Source organism: Panulirus ornatus, chromosome 23 (genome assembly GCF_036320965.1).
Source record: "Panulirus ornatus isolate Po-2019 chromosome 23, ASM3632096v1, whole genome shotgun sequence".
Lineage (NCBI taxonomy): Eukaryota > Metazoa > Arthropoda > Malacostraca > Decapoda > Palinuridae > Panulirus > Panulirus ornatus.
In genome coordinates this window covers 21,143,268-21,169,829 of record NC_092246.1, presented here as the reverse complement: position 1 = coordinate 21,169,829, position 26,562 = coordinate 21,143,268, and the positions used below count along the sequence as shown (strand labels likewise).

Genomic DNA, 26,562 nt, shown 5'->3' with positions numbered 1-26,562 from the left:
ATGTATTCTGGCTTATCTTCATTATCTCTTTTCCTTCAAGCTTATAATACATACATTGCTACTCTACTTTGTGTGATGTTGATCCTTTCTCTTTTGAATATTTCATATTGTTCTAGATTAGCCTCTGCTCTTTCTTTATTATTGAGCCAAGTTTCTGTCATAAGCAAAATGTTGTCATTTGTTTTGTACTGTATTCATTAAGGAATTTTACCTTTAGTGGTACAGTTTTCAGTTATTAGGCTTGGTAAATTTTATGTGTCATCTTTCAAGGGTTCTCTTTCTTCTTTCTTTCAGTTGCGTTTTGTTCCTTGTGCTTTCAGTTACCACTTCTGTGATATTGTTTGGTATCATATAGGGGATAGATTATTTTTAGGTTTCAAATTGGAACTTTTTGTCTTGATTTTGTTTTATCATGATTGATTTGTTTTTATTATGACTGATTTGTAACACATGTGTAATTACATAACACTAATGCACTTACACATTTCTCTCACTTTTTAGTTACAAACAACTGCTTAAATTATGAAGAATTATCTGTATTCACCATTTTACCATGCATACCTTACAAACCAGAACTTTGCAAAGTTATTTTCAACTTTATGCTATCCCTAAATCAATATATAGTTGAGTTGTATTTCCTTACTCTTCTTACTTATACATAAAATTTTCAAGAGTGGTATCATCTTTAGATGACCAATTATATGGAAATAATTGATTTTACCTTTACTCAACAGGCACCATTGCTCGAATTGGTCAGCATAAAGTTTATGTTCAACCTCACGAGCCGGGAAGTCTTCTCAGACTTAGCTTATCGTGTGTTGTGACATCACCCACCAAACGGTTTGCTATTGGTAAGCTGAATGATGAAGTGAAATTTATAACAAAGTAAACTTTGATTAATTTGCTCAGATGCACAGTATAAAGATATGGAGATTTTAAAGGCTGAAATGACAATGAAATTATAAATGATGTGCTCTGTAATTAAAAGAATTATGGATGGATTGTTTTTCCGTACATGATTGCCGTTTCCCTTGTTTGTGAGGTAGCACCATGAAAAAGATGAAGAAAGATGTATCTACTCATATATATATATATATATATATATATATATATATATATATATATTTTTTTTTTTTGCCACTGTTTCCCGCGTTTGCGAGGTAGCCCAAGGAAACAGACGAAAGAAATGGCCCAACCCACCCCCATACACATGTATATACATACGTCCACACACGCAAATATACATACCTACACAGCTTTCCATGTTTTACCCCAGTCGCTTCACATGCCCTGATTCAATCCACTGACAGCACATCAACCCCGGTATACCACATCGATCCAATTCACTCTATTTCTTGCCCTCCTTTCACCCTCCTGCATGTTCAGGCCCCGATCACAAAAAAATCTTTTTCACTGCATCTTTCCACCTCCAATTTGGTCTCCCACTTCTCCTCGTTCCCTCCACCTCCGACACATATATCCTCTTGGTCAATCTTTCCTCACTCATTCTCTCCATGTGCCCGAACCATTTCAAAACACCCTCTTCTGCTCTCTCAACCACGCTCTTTTTATTTCCACACATCTCTCTTACCCTTATGTTACTTACTCGATCAAACCACCTCACACCACACATTGTCCTCAAACATCTCATTTCCAGCACATCCATCCTCCTGCGCACAACTCTATCCATAGCCCACGCCTCGCAACCATACAACATTGTTGGAACCACTATTCCTTCAAACATACTCATTTTTGCTTTCCGAGATAATGTTCTCGACTTCCACACATTCTTCAAGGCTCCCAGGATTTTCGCCCCCTTCCCCACCCTATGATCCACTTCCGCTTCCATGGTTCCATCCGCTGCCAGATCCACTCCCAGATATCTAAAACACTTTACTTCCTCCAGTTTTGCTCCATTCAAACTTACCTCCCAATTGACTTGACCCTCATCCCTACTGTACCTAATTACCTTGCTCTTATTCACATTTACTCTTAACTTTCTTCTTTCACACACTTTACCAAACTCAGTCACCAGCTTCTGCAGTTTCTCACATGAATCAGCCACCAGCGCTGTATCATCAGCGAACAACAACTGACTCACTTCCCAAGCTCTCTCATCCCCAACAGACTTCATACTTGCCCCTCTTTCCAAAACTCTTGCATTCACCTCCCTAACAACCCCATCCATAAACAAATTAAACAACCATGGAGACATCACACACCCCTGCCGCAAACCTACATTCACTGAGAACCAATCACTTTCCTCTCTTCCTACACGTACACATGCCTTACATCCTCGATAAAAACTTTTCACTGCTTCTAACAACTTGCCTCCCACACCATATATTCTTAATACCTTCCACAGAGCATCTCTATCAACTCTATCATATGCCTTCTCCAGATCCATAAATGCTACATACAAATCCATTTGCTTTTCTAAGTATTTCTCACATACATTCTTCACAGCAAACACCTGATCCACACATCCTCTACCACTTCTGAAACCACACTGCTCTTCCCCAATCTGATGCTCTGTACATGCCTTCACCCTCTCAATCAATACCCTCCCATATAATTTACCAGGAATACTCAACAAACTTATACCTCTGTAATTTGAGCACTCACTCTTATCCCCTTTGCCTTTGTACAATGGCACTATGTGTGAGGAAGTACCAGGAGAGACTGAGTACAGAATGGAAAAAGGTGAGAACAATGGAAGTAAGGGGAGTGGGGGAGGAATGGGATGTATTTAGGGAAGCTGTGATGGATTGCGCAAAAGATGCTTGTGGCATGAGAAGAGTGGGAGGTGGGTTGATTAGAAAAGGTAGTGAGTGGTGGGATGAAGAAGTAAGATTATTAGTGAAAGAGAAGAGAGAGGCATTTGGACAATTTTTGCAGGGAAAAAATGCAATTGAGTGGGAGATGTATAAAAGAAAGAGACAGGAGGTCAAGAGAAAGGTGCAAGAGGTGAAAAAGAGGGCAAATGAGAGTTGGGGTGAGAGAGTATCATTAAATTTTAGGGAGAATAAAAAGATGTTCTGGAAGGAGGTAAATAAAGTGCGTAAGACAAGGGAGCAAATGGGAACTTCAGTGAAGGGCGCAAATGGGGAGGTGATAACAAGTAGTGGTGATGTGAGAAGGAGATTGGAGTGAGTATTTTGAAGGTTTGTTGAATGTGTTTGATGATAGAGTGGCAGATATAGGGTGTTTTGGTCGAGGTGGTGTGCAAAGTGAGAGGGTTAGGGAAAATGATTTGGTAAACAGAGAAGAGGTAGTAAAAGCTTTGTGGAAGATGAAAGCCGGCAAGGCAGCAGGTTTGGATGGTATTGCAGTGGAATTTATTAAAAAAGGGGGTGACTGTATTATTGACTGGTTGGTAAGGTTATTTAATGTATGTATGACTCATGGTGAGGTGCCTGAGGATTGGCAGAATATATATATATGTATATATATATATATATATATATATATATATATATATATATATATATATATATATATTCACTCTATTCCTTGCCCTCCTTTCACCCTCCTGCATGTTCAGGCCCCGATCACACAAAATCTTTTTCACTCCATCTTTCCACCTCCAATTTGGTCTCCCACTTCTCCTCATTCCCTCCACCTCTGACACATATATCCTCTTGGTCAATCTTTCCTCACTCATTCTCTCCATGTGCCCAAACCATTTCAAAACACCCTCTTCTGCTCTCTCAACCACGCTCTTTTTATTTCCCCACATCTCTCTTACCCTTACGTTACTTACTCGATCAAACCACCTCACACCACACATTGTCCTCAAACATCTCATTTCCAGCACATCCACCCTCCTGCGCACAGCTCTATCCATAGCCCACACCTCGCAACCATACAACATTGTTGGAACCACTATTCCTTCAAACATACCCATTTTTGCTTTCCGAGATAATGTTCTCGACTTCCACACATTCTTCAAGGCTCCCAGGATTTTCGCCCCCTCCCCCACCCTATGATCCACTTCCGCTTCCATGGTTCCATCCGCTGCCAGATCCACTCCCAGATATCTAAAACACTTTACTTCCTCCAGTTTTTCTCCATTCAACCTTACCTCCCAATTGACTTGACCCTCAACCCTACTGTACCTAATAACCTTGCTCTTATTCACATTTACTCTTAACTTTCTTCTTTCACACACTTTACCAAACTCAGTCACCAGCTTCTGCAGTTTCTCACATGAATCAGCCACCAGCGCTGTATCATCAGCGAACAACAACTGACTCACTTTCCAAGCTCTCTCATCCACAACAGACTTCATACTTGCCCCTCTTTCCAAAACTCTTGCATTCACCTCCCTAACAACCCCATCCATAAACAAATTAAACAACCATGGAGACATCACACACCCCTGCCGCAAACCTACATTCACTGAGAACCAATCACTTTCCTCTCTTCCTACACGTACACATGCCTTACATCCTCGATAAAAACTTTTCACTGCTTCTAACAACTTGCCTCCCACACCATATATTCTTAATACCTTCCACAGAGCATCTCTATCAACTCTATCATATGCCTTCTCCAGATCCATAAATGCTACATACAAATCCATTTGCTTTTCTAAGTATTTCTCACATACATTCTTCAAAGCAAACACCTGATCCACACATCCTCTACCACTTCTGAAACCACACTGCTCTTCCCCAATCTGATGCTCTGTACATGCCTTCACCCTCTCAATCAATACCCTCCCATATAATTTACCAGGAATACTCAACAAACTTATACCTCTGTAATTTGAGCACTCACTCTTATCCCCTTTGCCTTTGTACAATGGCACTTTGCACGCATTCTGCCAATCCTCAGGCACCTCACCATTAGTCATACATACATTAAATAACCTTACCTACCAGTCAATAATACAGTCACCCCCTTTTTTAATAAATTCCACTGCAATACCATCCAAACCTGCTGCCTTGCCGGCTTTCATCTTCCGCAAAGCTTTTACTACCTCTTCTCTGTTTACCAAATCATTTTCCCTAACCCTCTCACTTTGCACACCACCTCAACCAAAACACCCTATATCTGCCACTCTATCATCAAACACATTCAACAAACCTTCAAAATACTCACTCCATCTCCTTCTCACATCACCACTACTTGTTATCACCTCCCCATTTGCGCCCTTCACTGAAGTTCCCATTTGCTCCCTTGTCTTACGCACTTTATTTACCTCCTTTCAGAACATCTTTTTATTCTCCCTAAAATTTAATGATACTCTCTCACCCCAACTCTCATTTGCCCTCTTTTTCACCTCTTGCACCTTTCTCTCGACCTCCTGTCTCTTTCTTTTATACATCTCCCACTCAATTGCATATGTATATATATATATATATATATATATATATATATATATATATATATATATATATATATATATATATTTCACTATACTTTGTCGCTGTCTCCTGCATTAGCAAAGTAGCGTAAGGAAACAGACAAAAGAATGGCCCAACCCACCCACATACACAGGTATATACATACACGTCCACACACGCACATATACATACCTACACATTTCAACATATACATATTTATACATGCACAGACATATACATATATACACATGTACTTAATTCATACTTGCTGCCTTTATTCATTCCCGTCGCCACCCCGCCACACATGAAATGACAACCCTCTCCCTCCACATGCGTGCGAGGTAGCACTAGGAAAGACAACAAAGGCCACATTTGTTCACACTCAGTCTCTAGCTGTCTTGTATAATGCACCAAAACCACAGCTCCCTTTCCACATCCAAGCCCCACAAAACTTTCCATGGTTTACCCCAAGTGCTTCACATGCCCTGGTTCAATCCATATACATATACGCATATAGACGTACATATGCTTAATAGCTTTGTTGTAGGCAAAATTTGTAAACAGTTCCTTTTCTTGTCCACACAATGAAAATTTTATGACAGGCATAATGCCATGTGCCTTGTACAGGTCAAGACCCCTTAGTATTCTGTTAATGCCTTTTCTAGATATCTCAATGCATTCTAAAGCCTCCTCTCCATCCCATCTCACTAGTGTTGAGGCTACAGCATGTATAGTTATCCTTCTCATTATAATATGATAGATAACTTCAGGTTATCTATTATTAGGAGAGCTAATCTTCCTTCTCCTTTGCCATCTCTTTCTCTCATTACTCTCATGTATCCCTTTTGACAGAAGAGGTGAGATCTTTCTCCTTATAAGTTTTGTTTCTACAACTCCAACAATACTGGGTGCATTTTCCCTTATTCAGTCCTTAAATTCCTGCTCTGCCATTTGCCACTGATCCATTAGCATTTGTGTATAAGCCTAAAATTACCACCACCAAATATCCCTGACCTTTCTTCAGTGTTGGCATTGGTGATCTGTCCTCATGCCTCATTCATTTGGTTTTTTCCATTTTTACCATCTGTCTGTATTATTTGCTCTTTTTTCCTTTCTTCCTTTGGTCTATCATGCTTGATGAATACCCTTCTGAATTCCACCTAATTGCCTTCTGACTAGATAACTCCAAGTAAAACCGATTACGGTTAGTGCATGATAAGAGGTTTAACTCAGCTTCCCCTAGTGGTCTGCTGTTTGGAATAAACTGGACCAGGTACCCTACTTTCTTTTAATGTCCTTTTATTTTTTTGGTTAAGGCATTAATTACATCCTAAGTAGAGTTTTTCTGGCTCCGGTTTACATGAGCCCATTTTAATATGATTTTATTTTACAGATCGCTTAAGTGTAACAGCGGCTTGTGTGCAAGTATGGGTGTCTCTTGTGGCTTTAGCTGGGGACTATTCGAGAAGTTTTCATGTTTCAAGCCCTCTAGGTCTATCTCCAACATTACTTAGAATACAACAGGTAAACACTAAAGATTATCAGAATTGTTTTGTGTTTTATCTTGAAAAGGTTGAACATTGAATATTTTGCTGCTCACCACATATAACTGAGCACTTTGGTAAAATCTCCCTACTTCATTTTCTAATTTTCCATTTCACCCCATATATTTCTAGCACCTTCCACAAGGCCTCTCTGTCACCCCATCAAGCATTTTCTTTAGATCCATGAGTGCCACATACACTGCTTGGTTGCTACAAATATATCTGACAAAAATTATTAAAGACAAACACTGTCACACTTCCTCTTGCCTCTTTTCTGAAGCCACTCTGCTCCTCCTCATTTAGATGTTCTGTGCATGCCTCATTCCTCTCATTCATGAGTTCCTGTGTTTTGTCATTATAACATTCTTATGATATAATTCTAGTTTCTTCCTCTTGCCTCTTTTCTGAAGCCACCCTGCTCCTCCTCATTTAGATGTTCTGTGCATGCCTTATTCCTCTCAGTCATGAATTTCTGTTTCCTTTCATTATAACATTCTTATGATATAATTCTAGTTAGAGGTCCTGGTTGAAAAAGAAAGGGTTTTATAATGGGTCAGGTATTTCTAGTTGATTTTATTTCATATTAATATTTGTCTTAAGAACCAGGGTTGAACTTTGAGAGATTGTTCATGAGATAATGAAATCTCTTGATAAACACTTTCTGAAGCAAGCTTCAAAGTTTAACAGTGTAGTATGATGGCTATGAGAGAGCACAACAGTGACAAAATAGTGATATATTAACCTTTAATTTTTTGAGAGTTCTTCCTGTTTTTAGTTTACTATGTATTGTTATTACTACACTTTTGATGATATTTCACAGATGTACTCAGTTGCATTATATTACATCTTGATATTCCCTAAAAAACTATTTTTGCTCATTCTATAAACATTTCATAAATATCTTATTAGTACAAATGAAAATAAACTAGGAACATTAGGACTGTATCATAATTGGTGGCAATATGATCAAGCTATTGGTTCTCATGTGGGAAAAGTCATGAATTTTGTAGTCAGTAAAAGAGCCTAATAAGTAGACGTTACAGTATTTAGACAAGGACCAGTTATTTGTTCAGTTGCTCTGGAATTGTATATTATATTCTCCTTAATTTTTTTAGAGATCAAATTGATTAAGTCATGTTATCAGTTGTGTATTAGCATTAAAAGTTTTTGTATTGTGAAATGATGTATGTTTAGTTGGAATAAGAAGCAATTGCTTAACAGACCATTATGAGATGTCATTATCTTCTTTAAAGCTACGCATGTTGGTGATGAATGCCTGCAGAGCTCTTTTGACTCATCAGTCTCTTTTGAGACTGGTCCTCCTACAACCCACTACTGATATCAGCAACTCTACTAGCAACATAGATACCATGGTGGATGATGCCAGCCAGAGTTTAGAGGTCAGTGTGAATTATTTTTATTTGTTATACTTTGTCGCTGTCTCCCACATTAGGTGAGGTAGTGCAAGGAAACAGACGAAAGAATTGCCCAACCCACCCACATACACATGTATATACATACACGTCCACACATGCACATATACATACTTATACATTTCAGTGTATACAAATATATACATACACAGACATATACATATATACACATGTACATAATTCATACTTGCTGCTTTTATACATTCCCATCGCCACCCCGCCGCACATGAAATGACAACCCTCTCCCCCCTGCATGTGCACGAGGTAGCGCTAGGAAAAGACAGCAAAGGCCACATTCGTTCACACTCAGTCTCTAGCTGTCATGTATAATGCACCGAAACCACAGCTCCCTTTCCACATCCAGGCCCCACAAAACTTTCCATGGTTTACCCCAGATGCTTCACATGCCCTGGTTCAATCCATTGACAGCACATCAACCCCGGTATACCACATCGTTCCAATTCACTCTATTCCTTGCATGCCTTTCACCCTCCTGCATGTTCAGGCCCCGATCGCTTAAAATCATTTTCACTCCATCTTTCCACCTCCAATTTGGTCTCCCACTTCTCCTTGTTCCCTCCACCTTTGACACATATATCCTCTTTGTCCATCTTTCCTCACTCATTCTCTCCATGTGACCAAACCATTTCAAAACACCCTCTTCTGTTCTCAAAACCACACTCTTTTTATTACCACACATCTCTCTTACCCTTTCATTACTTACTCCATCAAACCACCCAACATCACATATTGTCCTCAAACATCCCATTTCCTACACATCCACCCTCTTCCGCACAACTCTATCTATAGCCCACGCCTCACAACCATATAACATTGTTGGAACCACTATGCCTTCAAACATACCCATTAATTGATTAATGTTTCTTAATTCTTTATTGCCTAAAAAGTTTTCAGTTAAATCATTTAGATTTATGTTATGTGATTTGCCTTGAATTGAAGTAGAAGTATAGATAAAGTTACAGAGAACTGAGAAGCAAGGTTCCAAGGAGGAAAGAAGCTTAATAGTTGAAGTTTGTCAGTGATTATGGACAACAGTTTGGGCAAAGGAGTTGGACTGAATTAATGGATATATTGAGTAATGCATTGCATATGATATTAGTTGAATATATGCAGAACAATGATTTCTAGGGTATGCATTTTGTGAAGCAGTGTGCATTTGCTGGGTTGTGTAAAACAGATGTGAGGTTTTAGATGAAAATTGAAAGGTAAACAGAAACTATAGAACAAATAAGATGACAGAGGGTGGTTAAGTGTGATTGTAATATAGGGGTTTAGGATTCTTCTCAAGGATTCAACTTAACTCTGCTGCAGTGAATACAGAAGAAAGCTAATTTGGCATTAGAAAGATGTGAACAGGTATAAATGATATAATAAAAGCTTATGATAATATCTGACCGTAATTTTCAGATTCTTCTAATTCAAAGATTGATCACAGCATCAACACCCCCATCACCAGTGAAGGCATCATACACCAGGGAGCAGTTAGAGGTACATTCATTTGATTGAATTAGTACATGTACAGAACTGTTGGAAAAGCTTATTCATACAATTTTCATTGTGCATCTTACTCTTTAAAACTTGATTATCTTTCATAAAATATTTGATATACGATATGTAAAGTCCTTGTTTTTTACACTGAATAGAACAGATTATAGTGCTCCTTGCAATTTCTTTTGTTTTTGTTTTTTACTGTAAATTGTTCAGAAAAGAAATAGCTATCCTATACAGTAATATCTTTTTGCTTGCTACCAAAATTTTAATTTTTGATGTTTTGCTTTTTTCATAAGTACTATTTATTTATTTGTGTTTGCTTATTTTGGGAAACTTTGCTTAATGGTAAACAAATTCTTTCAGACTGCTGCATTAGCTCTCTGTGAAAGTCTTACTGAAGAGATATCACAGCCTTCACCAGCAACTCCTTGCTCCAATGATGATGTATCCACACCACTTAGTGAACATTCACTAGGTGGTCCCCCTTCCCCAGGGATATTGAATGATAATCAACTGACGCAGACTCACTCTATCCGTCCATCACATACAACTAGAGGGAGAAGAACAAGAACCACATCTCCTTCTCCTTTAGTTCGTCAGTTGATGGAAATGGGATTCTCACGGAAGAGTGTGGAGCACGCCATAAAAGCTCTAGGTAAAATTCATATTTTACATCTATATCTCCAATGCCTCATTTCCCATCCTTTGGGAGGGTAAACTCTAGACTACCATATCCAAATAGACCCATCACACCTTGGGCTCTCTTCTGAACTTTTTCTCACACATTGCCCTCACTTATATTTCCTTCAGCCTCTCTCCTATGTGTTTTCTTATTATCATCTAAGTTTTCCAAGTGCTCGTCACATAAAGGTACCTCTCTAACCCACTCTGTTATACATTCCATTTCTTTGTTCATTGTGATCCCATACCTGCAGTAAATTTCACTATTAGTAAGTCCATCTCATCTTTTAACACAACTGACACCGCTGAGATAGCCCATTCCAACATCCTGAATTTTAGAACTGTCTGCCCTTTTCGACGACCATATTTCACTCCATTAGGATGGGCTTGGCAGAATTATGCAATACCTTTGTCTTTTTTTTATTCTATATTTATTGTTATTTATTTTGCTCTGTCGCTGTCTCCCGCGTTTGCGAGGTAGCGCAAGGAAACAGACGAAAGAAATGGCCCAACCCACCCCCATGCACATGTATATACACACACGTCCACACACGCAAATATACATACCTATACATCTCAATGTACACATATATATACACACACAGACACATACATATATACCCATGCACACAATTCACACTGTCTGCCTTTATTCATTCCCATCGCCACCTCGCCACACATGGAATACCATCCCCCTCCCCCCTCATGTGTGCAAGGTAGCGCTAGGAAAAGATAACAAAGGCCCCATTCGTTCACACTCAGTCTCCAGCTGTCATGCAATAATGCCCGAAACCACAGCTCCCTTTCCACATCCAGGCCCCACAAAACTTTCCATGGTTTACCCCAGACGCTTCACATGCCCTGATTCAATCCACTGACAGCACGTCAACCCCGGTATACCACATCGATCCAATTCACTCTATTCCTTGCCCGCCTTTCACCCTCCTGCATGTTCGGGCCCCGATCGCTCAAAATCTTTTTCACTCCATCTTTCCACCTCCAATTTGGTCTCCCAGTTCTCCTCGTTCCCTCCACCTCCGACACATATATCCTCTTGGTCAATCTTTCCTCACTCATTCTCTCCATGTGCCCAAACCATTTCAAAACATCCTCTTCTGCTCTCTCAACCACGCTCTTTTTATTTCCAGACATCTCTCTTACCCTTACATTGCTTACTCGATCAAACCACCTCACACCACACATTGTCCTCAAACATCTCATTTCCAGCACATCCACCTTCCTGCGCACAACTCTATCCATAGCCCATGCCTCGCAACCATACAACATTGTTGGAACCACTATTCCTTCAAACATACCCATTTTTGCTTTCCGAGATAATGTTCTCGACTTCCACACATTCTTCAAGGCTCCCAGGATTTTCGCCCCCTCCCCCACCCTATGATTCACTGCCGCTTCCATGGTTCCATCCACTGCCAGATCCACTCCCAGATATCTAAAACACTTTACTTCCTCCAGTTTTTCTCCATTCAAACTTACCTCCCAATTGACTTGACCCTCAACCCTACTGTACCTAATAACCTTGCTCTTATTCACATTTACTCTTAACTTTCTTCTTTCACACACTTTACCAAACTCAGTCACCAGCTTCTGCAGTTTCTCACATGAATCAGCCACCAGCGCTGTATCATCAGCGAACAACAACTGACTCACTTCCCAAGCTCTCTCATCCACAACAGACTTCATACTTGCCCCTCTTTCCAAAACTCTTGCATTCACCTCCCTAACAACCCCATCCATAAACAAATTAAACAACCATGGAGACATCACACACCCCTGCCGCAAACCTACATTCACTGAGAACCAATCACTTTCCTCTCTTCCTACACGTACACATGCCTTACATCCTCGATAAAAACTTTTCACTGCTTCTAACAACTTGCCTCCCACACCATATATTCTTAATACCTTCCACAGAGCATCTCTATCAACTCTATTGTCATATATTACCTTTTTATAGTTCTTTGTAAGGATCTGATTGCATTTTTTTTCATGGACATCTGTTATAGATATCTCCTTTCAGTTTGTCATTTTGTCAAGGAAGCACTCACAGATATCTAATCTCACATCTCTCAACATTTCACTCCCCATCCAAGCCATACACTTCAATTCACGTCAGTTTTGATTGTGTTTTGTAAACACAGTTTCTATTCCCATTGTATTGAATTAGTGTCAGGAAGAGACACAACAAACAGCCTCACTCGCACTGAAACCAAACTTGCCATTCACAGCTAACTCCCACATAGTGTCCCACATACCTTTACCACATTGTATGCCTTGGTTCAGTCCATTGAGAGTATACTACATTAGTTCATTTCATTCTATCTCAAGGCCAAGGCAAAAGAGTCTCCACTTACCCCTGTCCTTACATGCCTCCCTTGCATACACCATTCCATGCATTCTTCACCCAATTCTCTCCCTCCATTACTCTTCCTTTTTATGTCCCCATGTCATAGGTAATCTTCCTCTCACACCAGCCCCTTTAATCACTACCATATATTCTCTTTGTAAACTCCTTGTCTTTCGGTCTTTCCACTTATGAAATATAAGATTTAAGATGAAAAACTCAGACAGTGTGAGTGATTGGTAAGTGTGAATAGGCTAACTACAGCCTTATTACATATCAAGACTTTTTTGTTTCTGCTGCACTGCATAAGGACTTTTCATTAAAGTGCAGTTAAGGTAGATTTTTTTTTTTTTTTTATCTTAAAGCCTGCCAATAGCAATAATGTCTGATCACAGGAGGAATTGGAACAGAAGTAACCCCGAGTCCTGAGTCACTGGTAGTATGGTTGATTGAGCATGCTGACCTTACACTTTCTGACTCGGATACTGCACCTGAGGTTTTGGACTCTGATGCTGATTCATTAACAGATGAGTTCAATGATGATCCACCATTGTTGGAGGTATGAGATTTGTATTGTATTTCCTTTTTTTTTTTTCACTCTTCAGCACTATAAATGTTTTGTTTGAAGCCTTCACAGAAGAATTGTAAACTGAATGAGGCTATTAGTTAAGCTTATATTATTTATCACAAATTTTTCTAATTGTCCATTTTTGATATGGTAATCACACCCTCCATAGCATCAGATTGAACTTTGTGGTTAAAAGACCTCAGAAACCATTGCAAGATAAGTATAAGTGAATAGGTTATTTTATCCGGAGGATTAGTCATGTTTAAGTCAGATTGAACTTTGTGGTTAAAAGACCTCAGAAACCATTGCAAGATGATTATAAGTGAATAGGTAATTTTATCCCGAGGATTAGTCATGTTTAGGTTTTTCTCTAGTTCTTCCCCTTTATGTGATTACCTGTTTGTACTGTATGAGGGAGGAGTGGTATACTCTTGAACATTCACTACTATCATACAACTTCATAAATCTTTGTATGCTGTCAGCATGAACCATGTCTTTGGTCATTCTTTTCCATTGATACACCACAGTTATAGTATATAGTGTGCTAAAAACATTGTCTGTCCCCCGTATGTTTTTAAAGGTGATACACGGTTAAGGTTTACTGTGGATTCAAAGATATGATGCTCTGGTGAAATAATGGTACATCTGGTCTCTGAGACTGTTGTTTCTTATAGAAGTGGGTGGTGGGTGTAGGGGCAGTAGATGGTGGGTGTAGGGCAGTGGGAGGTGGGTGTAGGGACAGTGGGAGGTGGGTGTAGGGACAGTGGGTGGTGGGTGTGGGGGCAGTGGGTGTTGGGTGTAGGGGCAGTGGGTTTCAGCAACAGCAACCCATCTGAGTGTGCCTCAGGCTATCTTTAGGGAAAGATGTTCTTTCTTTACAATTCCAGGCTACCACCTCATTTTGGGAACTTCACTTTTGGTTGCTGTGTTTCTTCCACCTGTGCCTTAAGTTGGTTGGCTCTTTCCAAATGAGTAGAAATCCTGAATTCTCATAATGAAATTCAAATTGCATCTTGAAATTACCCTGACTCTTTAGTACATTTAATCCAAAAACCATCCAAAAAAAGAGCTCTTAGAGATATTCAAGGAAACAAAATTGAACCTGAATGTTGTTAAGGTGAAGGTGGTTTTGCTTCAGAAGGTGGAAAAGTGATAGAAAAGTTTGTTGATGGAAGATGTAGAGAGTAGAGATTCTAGTATTTAGGAAGTATGTATTTCAGTAATGAATGGTTGGTGGATGAGCTTGTCAGATCTTGGAAATTTAACATAAGACAGACTACTGGGAATGATTTGTAAGGTAAAGTGAATATGTTTTTGTATATTTTCTGAATAGACAGGAGAGTAGTTCTACCATATTGCCTCTGTGCAGGGTTAGAGCTGGAGACCCTGTTTCTCCAAGATTATTCTTTGTTTATACTTAATCCATCCCAATTAAATGAGAATTATTTTAATCCCCTAAATTCCTTTAGACAGATATTTACTGGAGCCGAGCAACCCCTTTGGACTTACATTTACACCTCAAGTCTCATGCCTGTGCTTCAAAGCCACCTGCAGAGTCTGGGTTATTGCCCAGGTGGCAGAGCATAATTATTTCTCCCCACAGCCAGTTGTCCTCCAAACATGTTAATAACACTACATCCTTATGAATTTTATAGAAAGAATATTGAGTTGTTTTTAGCTATATTTAGAGGATCAGGCAGATGATCCTAGATTACTTCATTATGATTATCTGTCCTCAGATTGTATAGAGAGTGATCTTGTGGACAGTAACTCTTTTAACATTGAAAATTGAACAAGATGAAGCAGAAGGTGTTTTAACAAAAATTAGAGGTAGTGCTGCCTGCACCTGCATGAACATGACAGCATTGTGTTTGACTGCTGCAGCTGATGATTGTGAAGACTTTCATAATTTTGCTTTTATGAAAGAACTATGAATGAATCGTTTTGATTTTAATAGGAAAAGATTTGTTATATGAAATAGAACATGATAAGAGTCATTTTTTTCACCGTTGGTGGAAAACAGTGAAATGTGTTGTGGCAACTTGCCATTTAGGCCTTACACCTACTTTCTTTTAGCACATAGTGCTGAAGTATTGGTAGAGCTTCCACATATTACCAGAGAGAAAATAGTTGGGGAAATATACTTTTTTTTTCATATGAAAATCTTTGAGGTTGTAAGGTTAAACAAATTTTTTTTTAATAGGTTAAACAATAGGAACCACAGGGTTGGAAAGGAAACTTTAATGAGGAGTTAAAGGATTAATTATAAAAAGATGGATAAGAATTGTGTATAGTTGTACAGTTAACTCATTGCATTTGAAACAGTTCTTTGTTACAAGAAAAGACCAGGTAAGAGAAGGCAGTATTTAAGGGATTTGCCAGCAGTATGTATGCAGAATCAGCATAGAGAGAGAAATGAGGAATACTTCCCATGTATTCCCTGCATGTCATAGAAGACGACTAAAAGGGGAGAGAGCGGGGGGCTGAAAATCCTCCTTTCCAGTTTTTGATATTCCAAAAGTAGGAACAGAGAAGGGGGCCAAGTAGGATATTCCCTCCAAGGCTCAGTCCTTTGTTGTTAATGCTACCTCGCTAATGCGGGAAATCGCTAATATGCACGAAAAAAGAATGAATAATTATTATTAAATATTATTCTTTTTTCTTTTTTTTATATGTTTATTATTATACTTTGTCGCTGTCTCCCGCGTTTGCGAGGTAGCGCAAGGAAACAGACGAAAGAAATGGCCCAACCCCCCCCATACACATGTATATACATACGTCCACACACGCAAATATACATACCTACACAGCTTTCCATGGTTTACCCCAGACGCTTCACATGCCTTGATTCAATCCACTGACAGCACGTCAACCCCGGTATACCACATCGCTCCAATTCACTCTATTCCTTGCCCTCCTTTCACCCTCCTGCATGTTCAGGCCCCGATCACACAAAATCTTTTTCACTCCATCTTTCCACCTCCAATTTGGTCTCCCTCTTCTCCTCGTTCCCTCCACCTCCGACACATATATCCTCTTGGTCAATCTTTCCTCACTCATTCTCTCCATGTGCCCAAACCACTTCAAAACACCCTCTTCTGCTCTCTCAACCACGCTCTTTTTATTTCCACACATCTCTCTTACCCTTACGTTACTCACTCGATCAAACCACCTCACACCACACATTGTCCTCAAACATCTCATTTCCAGCACATCCATCCTCCTGCGCACAACTCTATCCATAGCCCACGCCTCGCAACCATACAACATTGTTGGAACCACTATTCCTTCAAACATACCCATTTTTGCTTTCCGAGATAATGTTCTCGACTTCCACACATTCTTCAAGGCTCCCAGAATTTTCGCCCCCTTCCCCACCCTATGATCCACTTCCGCTTCCATGGTTCCATCCGCTGCCAGATCCACTCCCAGATATCTAAAACACTTCACTTCCTCCAGTTTTTCTCCATTCAAAACTCACCTCCCAATTGACTTGACCCTCAACCCTACTGTACCTAATAACCTTGCTTTTTTATATGTATTATGTATATTAAACTTAATCGCTGTGGTCGACGTGCTGTCAGTGGATTGAACCAGGGCATGTGAAGCGTCTGGGGTAAACCATGGAAAGTTTTGTGGGGCCTGGATGTCAAAAGGGAGCTGTGCTTTCGGTGCATTATACATGACAGCTAAAGACTGAGTGTGAATGAATGTGGTCTTTGTTGTCTTTTCTTATCGCTACCTCGCACGCGTGTGGGGGGGTCATTTCATGTGTGGCAGGGTTGTGGTGGGAGTGGATGGGGGCAGTGGGTGTGAATTATGTGTGTGTGTCTGGAAAGAGGGGCAAGTATGAAGGCTGTTGGGGATGAGAGAGCTTGGGAAGTGAGTCAGTTGTTGTTCGCTGATGATACAGCGCTGGTGGCTGATTCATGTGAGAAACTGCAGAAGCTGGTGACTGAGTTTGGTAAAGTGTGTGAAAGAAGAAAGTTAAGAGTAAATGTGAATAAGACCAAGGTTATTAGGTACAGTAGGGTTGAGGGTCAATTCAATTGGGAGGTGAGTTTGAATGGAGAAAAACTGGAGGAAGTGAAGTGTTTTAGATATCTGGGAGTGGATCTGGCAGCGGATGGAACCATGGAAGCGGAAGTGGATCATAGGGTGGGGGAGGGGGCGAAAATTCTGGGAGCCTTGAAGAATGTGTGGAAGTCGAGAACATTATCTCGGAAAGCAAAAATGGGTATGTTTGAAGGAATAGTGGTTCCAACAATGTTGTATGGTTGCGAGGCGTGGACTATGGATAGAGTTGTGCGCAGGAGGATGGATGTGCTGGAAATGAGATGTTTGAGGACAATGTGTGGTGTGAGGTGGTTTGATCGAGTAAGTAACGTAAGGGTAAGAGAGATGTGTGGAAATAAAAAGAGCGTGGTTGAGAGAGCAGAAGAGGGTGTTTTGAAATGGTTTGGGCACATGGAGAGAATGAGTGAGGAGAGATTGACCAAGAGGATATATGTGTCGGAGGTGGAGGGAACGAGGAGAAGAGGGAGACCAAATTGGAGGTGGAAAGATGGAGTGAAAAAGATTTTGTGTGATCGGGGCCTGAACATGCAGGAGGGTGAAAGGAGGGCAAGAAATAGAGTGAATTGGAGTCATGTGGTATACAGGGGTTGACGTGCTGTCAGTGGATTGAAGCAAGGCATGTGAAGCGTCTGGGGTAAACCATGGAAAGCTGTGTAGGTATGTATATTTGCGTGTGTGGACGTGTGTATGTACATGTGTATGGGGGGGGGGGGTTGGGCCATTTCTTTCGTCTGTTTCCTTGCGCTACCTCGCAAACGCGGGAGACAGCGACAAAGTATAAAAAAAAAAAAAAAAAAAAAAAAAATATATGTATACGTTAAAATGTATAGGTATGTATGTGTGCGTGTGTGGATGTGTATGTATATACATATGTGTGTGGGTGGTCTGTTTCCTTGCCCTACCTTGCTGATGCAGAAGACAGCGACAAAGTATAATAAAAAAACTTAATCACTGTTTCCCGCGTCAGCAAGGTAGCATAAGGATACAGACGAAGAATGGCCCAACCACTCATATATACACACACACACACATATATATATATTTTTTTTTTTTTGCTTTGTCGCTGTCTCCCGCGTTTGCGAGGTAGCGCAAGGAAACAGACGAAAGAAATGGCCCAACCCACCCCCATACACATGTATATACATACATCCACACATGCAAATATACATACCTACACAGCTTTCCATGGTTTACCCCAGACGCTTCACATGCCCTGATTCAATCCACTGACAGCACGTCAACCCCGGTATACCACATCGCTCCAATTCACTCTATTCCTTGCCCTCCTTTCACCCTCCTGCATGTTCAGGCCCCGATCACACAAAATCTTTTTCACTCCATCTTTCCACCTCCAATTTGGTCTCCCTCTTCTCCTCGTTCCCTCCACCTCCGACACATATATCCTCTTGGTCAATCTTTCCTCACTCATTCTCTCCATGTGCCCAAACCATTTCAAAACACCCTCTTCTGCTCTCTCAACCACGCTCTTTTTATTTCCACACATCTCTCTTACCCTTACGTTACTTACTCGATCAAACCACCTCACACCACACATTGTCCTCAAACATCTCATTTCCAGCACATCCATCCTCCTGCGCACCACTCTATCCACAGTCCACGCCTCGCAACCATACAACATTGTTGGAACCACTATTCCTTCAAACATACCCATTTTTGCTTTCCGAGATAATGTTCTCGACTTCCACACATTCTTCAAGGCTCCCAGAATTTTCGCCCCCTCCCCCATCCTATGATCCACTTCCGCTTCCATGGTTCCATCCGCTGCCAGATCCACTCCCAGATATCTAAAACACTTTACTTCCTCCTGTTTTTCTCCATTCAAACTCACACATATATATATATATATATATATATATATATATATATATATATATATATATATATTTTTTTTTTTTTTTTGCTTTGTCGCTGTCTCCCGCGTTTGCGAGGTAGCGCAAGGAAACAGACGAAAGAAATGGCCCAACCCACCCCCATACACATGTATATACATACGTCCACACACGCAAAATATACATACCTACACAGCTTTCCATGGTTTACCCCAGATGCTTCACATTCCCCGATTCAATTCACTGACAGCACGTCAACCCCGGTATACCACATTGCTCCAATTCACTCTATTCCTTGCCCTCCTTTCACCCTCCTGCATGTTCAGGCCCCGATCACACAAAATCTTTTTCACTCCATCTTTCCACCTCCAATTTGGTCTCCCTCTTCTCCTCGTTCCCTCCACCTCCGACACATATATCCTCTTGGTCAATCTTTCCTCACTCATTCTCTCCATGTGCCCAAACCATTTCAAAACACCCTCTTCTGCTCTCTCAACCATGCTCTTTTTATTTCCACACATCTCTCTTACCCTTACGTTACTTACTCGATCAAACCACCTCACACCACACATTGTCCTCAAACATCTCATTTCCAGCACATCCATCCTCCTGCACACAACTCTATCCATAGCCCACGCCTCGCAACCATACAACATTGTTGGAACCACTATTCCTTCAAACATACTCATTTTTGCTTTCCGAGATAATGTTCTCGACTTCCACACATTCTTCAAGGCTCCCAGAATTTTCGCCCCCTCCCCCACCCTATGATCCACTTCCGCTTCCATGGTTCCATCCACTGCCAGATCCACTCCCAGATATCTAAAACACTTCACTTCCTCCAGTTTTTCTCCATTCAAACTCACCTCCCAATTGAATTGACCCTCAACCCTACTGTACCTAATAACCTTGCTCTTATTCACATTTACTCTTAACTTTCTTCTTTCACACACTTTACCAAACTCAGTCACCAGCTTCTGCAGTTTCTCACATGAATCAGCCACCAGCGCTGTATCATCAGCGAACAACAACTGACTCACTTCCCAAGCTCTCTCATCCCCAACAGACTTCATACTTGCCCCTCTTTCCAAAACTCTTGCATTCACCTCCCTAATATATATATATATATATATATATATATATATATATATATATATATATATATATATATGTATGTATACATAAACGCCCATACACGCACATATACATACATATACATTTCAGCATGAAATGTATATGTATGAACATGCAGGAGGGTGAAAGGAGGGCAAGGAATAGAGTGAATTGGAGCGATGTGGTATACAGGGGTTGACGTGCTGTCAGTGGATTGAATCAAGGCATGTGAAGCGTCCGGGGTAAACCATGGAAAGCTGTGTAGGTATGTATATTTGTGTGTGTGGACGTGTGTATGTACATGTGTATGGGGGGGGTTGGGCCATTTCTTTCGTCTGTTTCCTTGCGCTACCTCGCAAACGCGGGAGACAGCGACAAAGTATAAAAAAAAAAAAAAAAAAAAAAAAAAAAAAAATTTCAGCATATACATACATATACATAAACAGACATATACATATATACACATGTATCTTCATATTTGCTGCCTTCATCCATTCCTGTCGCCACATAGAAAATACCACACACACACACACACACACACACACACACACACACACACACTCTCCAGTGAGGTAGTGCCAGGAAAAGACACAAAGACCACATTCGTTCACACTCAGTCTCTAGCTGTCATGTGTAATGCACTGAAACCACAGCTCCCTTTTCACATCCAGGCCCCACAGACATTTCCATGGTTTACCCCAGACGCTTCACATGCCCTGGTTCAATTCACTGACAGTATGTCGATCCCAGTATACCACATTGTTCCAATTCACTCTATTCCTTGCACTCCTTTCACCCTCGTGTATGTTCAGGCCCCAGTCGCTCAAATCTTTTTCACTCCATCCTTCCACCTCCAATTTGGTCTCCCACTTCTCCTTGATCCCTCCACCTCTGACACATATATATCCTCTTTGTCAATCTTTCCTCACTCATTCTCTTCATTGTCCAAACCATTTCAACACACCCTTATTATTATAATTTCCCCCTTAGCACTGCAGTACCCAGAACAGACAAACAATTGCCTTATTAGCAGAAACATTCTCTGATTGTTGTATATAATACACTGAAACCAAAGCCCACCATTCATAGGTAAGCCTTACAGATTAACACCATGGTTAACCATGATCACTTCATGCCCCCTGGCTCACCACAGGATGATACGTAGTCCATATTATACCACATCGATCCAGTTCATTCTGTCCTTTGCACCCCTTTTAGCCTCCTGAATTTTCAGGACCCAATCCCCAAATTTTCTCCTGCTGCATCCATCCATCTCCTAGGCCTCTCTCTCCCCTTGTACCCTCTGCTCTTCTCATCCATTCAATCACACTACTTTCACACCACGCTAGTTCATTGCTTTTCCGAAGATGATCAAGCTGTTCCACACATGTTGTTATCAGGTATTTCATATCCAATACAGCCACTGTCATACTTTCTTTTGTATTTAAGACCTAAGACTTCAATAACACAACACTTTCCAGTTACTGTACCCTCACATTTGCCCATTTTTACTCTCACAAACACAAACCCCTCACTGTTGAATTGAGTTATTAGGAAATCCTGCTGTGAAGGCATGGGTATAGATAAAAAAGGACATAAAAGGAATAACAGAAAATATCTACTTCAAATGGGCACTTATAAGGACAGAAGAAGGACAGAACTAAGGACCTGGTGCATGACAAGGTGATCATCATGAAGACTTGACGAGGGATGTATTTGGAGTATATTTTGCATAATTCTCAGTGACAAATACCAGGTAAAAGAGATGTCAGATATACATATAATGTAATAAATGACAGATGTAGATTGATAACCAATTCGTGTGTTCTTTTGAACCATTCTAGTCACCTCCTGTTGTGGAAGTATACCGCAAACGGATGGAGTTTACCAGCAACGATGAATATGCTCTGTATGTGCGAGATCACATTTCTCCTGGTATGACAGTTCGGTGTTGTCGTACATATGAGGAGGTTTATGAAGGAGACATTGGCCGTGTTGTACGTGTGGATAGAGGTTCTCTGCACAATCTGAATGTTCAGGTTAGTATAAGCATTACTTTTAAAATAGTGTATAGATTGAATATATGTGATTCTGCTTTTAACGGCACAGCTGTACATATGTACATTGTAGATCGATAGTAGATAAAGTTTTAAGACACCTTAAGCATTTGTATCAGTATTTTGTAAAGATGAATGGGGTTGGAATTAGGAGTGAGAACTAACACAAAGGATGTTGCAGATGTTTATGTCAGTAGAACATATCTTTGCAGCAGATTAGTTAGATCCACCATGTCAAAGGTGATATTGTGGAAGGGATTAAACAGAATCACACACGAGAAGCCTACCAGCATGCAAATTTCCTCAGAAAATTATCTGGATTGATTGTAGTCATAAGTATAAGTTATGGTAACTGGTAGCCAAAGTATTTAGGGAGATATTAAGCCACTTTGCTTTAATATGGGACAAATATAATATTTGAGAAATCTTGGGAAGTCACCATTTTTCAGTGTGATTATGTACTGTAATGATGTGACATATACTTTTCAGCTTGTTATGCTCGAATCATCACTTTCCGGTATCAGTCATTCTAGAGTTGCCCTGAAATGTCATATACATCATGAAAAACCATGATATACTAGATCGGTCAGAACTATATCTCATTTTCCCTAAATTTCCCATTTTCTTTTACCAAACAATTTTTTTGAGGTTTCGTATACCAGAGTGATTATACCACAGGTAAATACACGTCATTCTAACAGTTGTAAGAAACAACCCACATAACTAATTTTCTGCATTTATATACTTGAGGTATAGTTCTATGCTCATTTCTCCATTTAGTCTGCTTTAGTTACATATAGTTACACTTCCATGTGGAAGGAAAAGTCTGGCCTTTTAGACAGGCAAAATAGGAAAGCAGGGATTGGTGCTACCTCAGAGGCACTTTCCCACAGAACATGAGGAGGTATGCCACCTGAGCTGTATGCCTTGTCCACCTGGTTCTGGGAGAGTACCTAGAAGACCCTGCATGAGGAAAATAAAGGAGGTGCCATAGGTTCAGAGGAAGGAGGTGGGTTAGGAGGATTAGAATCTGAATCACCAACAGTTGATTTAGAGGAGAACAAGGTACCAAAAAGAATAGTTTTATAGTTGAGTTATCAATAGATTGATCATGTTGGAGAAGAGGAGGAAAGGCTGAAGTACAGAAGTTCTCAGAGATGCTTTTGGTTAAGGACAAAAATCATCTGTCATCAGAAGAAGTCAAATCAGCATGCTGTGTAATGATTTGAAACATGAATTAAAGCAGAGGGAGTTTCTGGGAAGGGAAGAGTTTCATGCATCATCCATGCTGTGACATGCTTCAGAGCAAGAGTAATTAAACTGTGAATGAGAAAAAGATTAAGAAAATGGGATGTAGGCATCATGACAGAAAAGTTAGTTCCCATACCAAGGAAAGTCAGTAAAGAACAAGGCAGGAATAACCAATAAACTGTACAAAACGCTTTGAACTCTCCCACAGTGCCAAAGCTGGTGTTTTGGAGGTGGTGATAGGGGATTGGCATGTCAAATTAGAAGTAACAGAAATAAGATTATGGTCAGAGTACCTTAAGGGGCATTAATTGTGTATAAGTAGTGGGAACGTTCAAAGGTAAAAAAGAAGTCTTGTTAAAAGAGTGGTCATGACAGTCAGAAACTCGTGTAGGGTGTGTAATTAATTGTTGTAGATCATTGAGGAGATTAAATGAAAAGGCCTTGGCTTCACCAGGATCATCTTGGATAGAGCCTAACCAATCTTTGTGGTGTACATTGAAATCCCCTGCATAGAGGATCTCAGTACATGGATGAGAGGAAAACAGAGATCTGTGGCAAGAAGTTGAAATTTTGTATGTAGTTGGAGGAATGGGGGAAATAAACAAAACATAAAAGCCAGGTAATAGAAGGTAGAGAGACTTTGAGCCATATGGAATCAAATTTAGGAGACTCAAGATCCACTAGGTAAGCAATAGGTGTTTTTGTATTACAGTGGTACAGACTTCACCCTTGGAGTGGAAACAATGATAGAGCTTATGGTTGAGATCTGATATTGTAGAGGAGAAGCAGCCTTAGACAGTTGGATTTCAGTGAGGACAGTTGGATTTCAGTAAGTAAAAGATCAAGGAAGGGGGCAATTAGATGGTGTTCAACTGAGGGAAAGGTAGAATTAAGACCATGAATATAGCAAAAATGGATATAAAAAGAATCATATCTAAGAGCTGTAGTTATTGAAGTGGGATGGATCTTGGTTGAGTGATGGTTGTTAAGTGGACCCTGTGATCCGTGCATCCCCTCTTGACTGGTGTTGCTGCTCTGAAATGGCATTTGAGAGTTTTGTGATGGCTTCCACCTGACATAGTTTGCCATTTGAATTATATTTTGCAAAGTAAAGGTAGAAAAAGAGATAAAGATGTGTTGTCAAGTGTTGTGTATGAGAAAAGAGTGTTTGTTATACCAGCATTCCACATGTGGTTGAGCCAAGGGAAAACAAACAGTGATCTGGGCCTGAAAGGGGATATGTAACAAATGCCACAGTGCTGACTCATTGCGCTGCAGCCACTATCCTTCTCAAAACCCAAGCAGTAGTACCTCCCTGGTAAATGGTTGCCTGACACCCACTACTACTACTACTACTACAAAATTGTAGCAACAGTGCTTGCCACTTATTGTACCAATACAAATCGTATTATTTTAGCCCTGTAACCTATGTTTCTCATGGTCATATTTTGCTTATACAATGGGGGCACATTTTTTATAATTTGATTTTTTCCCCAGGTTGACTGGCATCGAAAAGGAGGAACATATTGGGTTAGATATATTCATATTGAACTCTTGGACCAGTCACCACCACCATTAGCTACTAGTGGTCCAATTAGAGTGGGAGACAAAGTAAGAGTGAAGAGTTCTGTGGTTACCCCAAAATACAAGTGGGGCTCAGTAAACCATCGCAACATTGGCGTTGTTACAAGTAAGTGTCGAAGTATCTTTTTACTGTTCCTAATGGTTGATATTCACAAAATGATAATGTCTAAGGCTTAACAAACTGTTCCTAAGTTAACATGGTGATCACATCTGATCCTCTGTAAACAATGAAATGTGCATCTCTTTGGATATGGATCTAAATTTATTGAGGCAATGGTAGTGGAAAATGAATCTTGCCATTATGAAATAATTGATACTTAAGTAATCCTTTGAATACCTTCTTTATTTACCAGTATTTTCTTTAATAGAAAAAGAATATCAGAAAAGTACAGTGCCATAAAGGGCATTTATATGCATAAATGAACCACATTTTTGCTAGTTGGCGGGATACAAATCAATTGGGATTTTGCTGTGACATCTTTAGAATATGCATAAGTATGCAAATACCTGATATTACAATTGTATACTTCATTATTGAAAGAAAATATAGAGGTAAAAAGTTTCAATGTTTCTGCTTTGTTGCCAGGCAAAACAAAGCATTTTAAAGTCAATAAAACATACTCAAATTTTGAAGTGTCATAGATCGAAAAGTTGCAAATCAAAACCTCAGCTCGAAGCACTGGTGTACAGGATGGTTTTCCTGTTGATAAATCTGCATTTTTGAGTTTATTAGTTAATTATGTGTATTCCATTAACAGCCTTTAAGAAGTCTTTCAATTGGATGCAAAGTTTAATCCTAACAGAGTTACAGTTTATTGTTTTTTACCTTTTTCTTTTGAATAGGTGTAAGCAGTAATGGCCAGGACTTGATAGTTGATTTCCCTCAGCAACCAAACTGGCAAGGTTTAGTGAGTGAGATGGAGGTTGTTCCTTCATGTCACTTGAGTGTTACATGTGATGGGTGTGGGGTTTCACCTATTACAGGTAATTTGTAACTTCTTGTGGTGTGTTTTATACTGTTGAAATATTATGGTCTAGTATTTGCTAATTACTGGTGATTGGGAATACCTGGTTTAAAAAGCGAGATATAAATAAGTATACGTATGTAAGTAGGAGAGATGGCCAGAGAGCGTTATTGGATTACATGTTAATTGACAGATGCGTGAAAGAGAGACT

The 26,562-nt window shown here is 40.0% G+C and overlaps 1 protein-coding gene across 2 annotated transcripts in view; it reads left to right on the top strand.

Moving 5' to 3' along the window:
* Nucleotides 1-26,562, top strand: part of HERC2 (E3 ubiquitin-protein ligase HERC2) — a 278,100-nt gene that overhangs the window by 142,705 nt on the left and 108,833 nt on the right. For both annotated transcript variants that reach the window (XM_071676734.1, XM_071676733.1), the window contains 9 exons: nt 735-851; nt 6,745-6,875; nt 8,149-8,295; nt 9,757-9,837; nt 10,204-10,495; nt 13,282-13,445; nt 22,339-22,533; nt 25,300-25,492; nt 26,230-26,370. In XM_071676734.1, the coding sequence (XP_071532835.1) occupies nt 735-851; nt 6,745-6,875; nt 8,149-8,295; nt 9,757-9,837; nt 10,204-10,495; nt 13,282-13,445; nt 22,339-22,533; nt 25,300-25,492; nt 26,230-26,370 (1,461 nt within the window). The remainder of the gene's footprint in view (nt 1-734; nt 852-6,744; nt 6,876-8,148; nt 8,296-9,756; nt 9,838-10,203; nt 10,496-13,281; nt 13,446-22,338; nt 22,534-25,299; nt 25,493-26,229; nt 26,371-26,562) is intronic.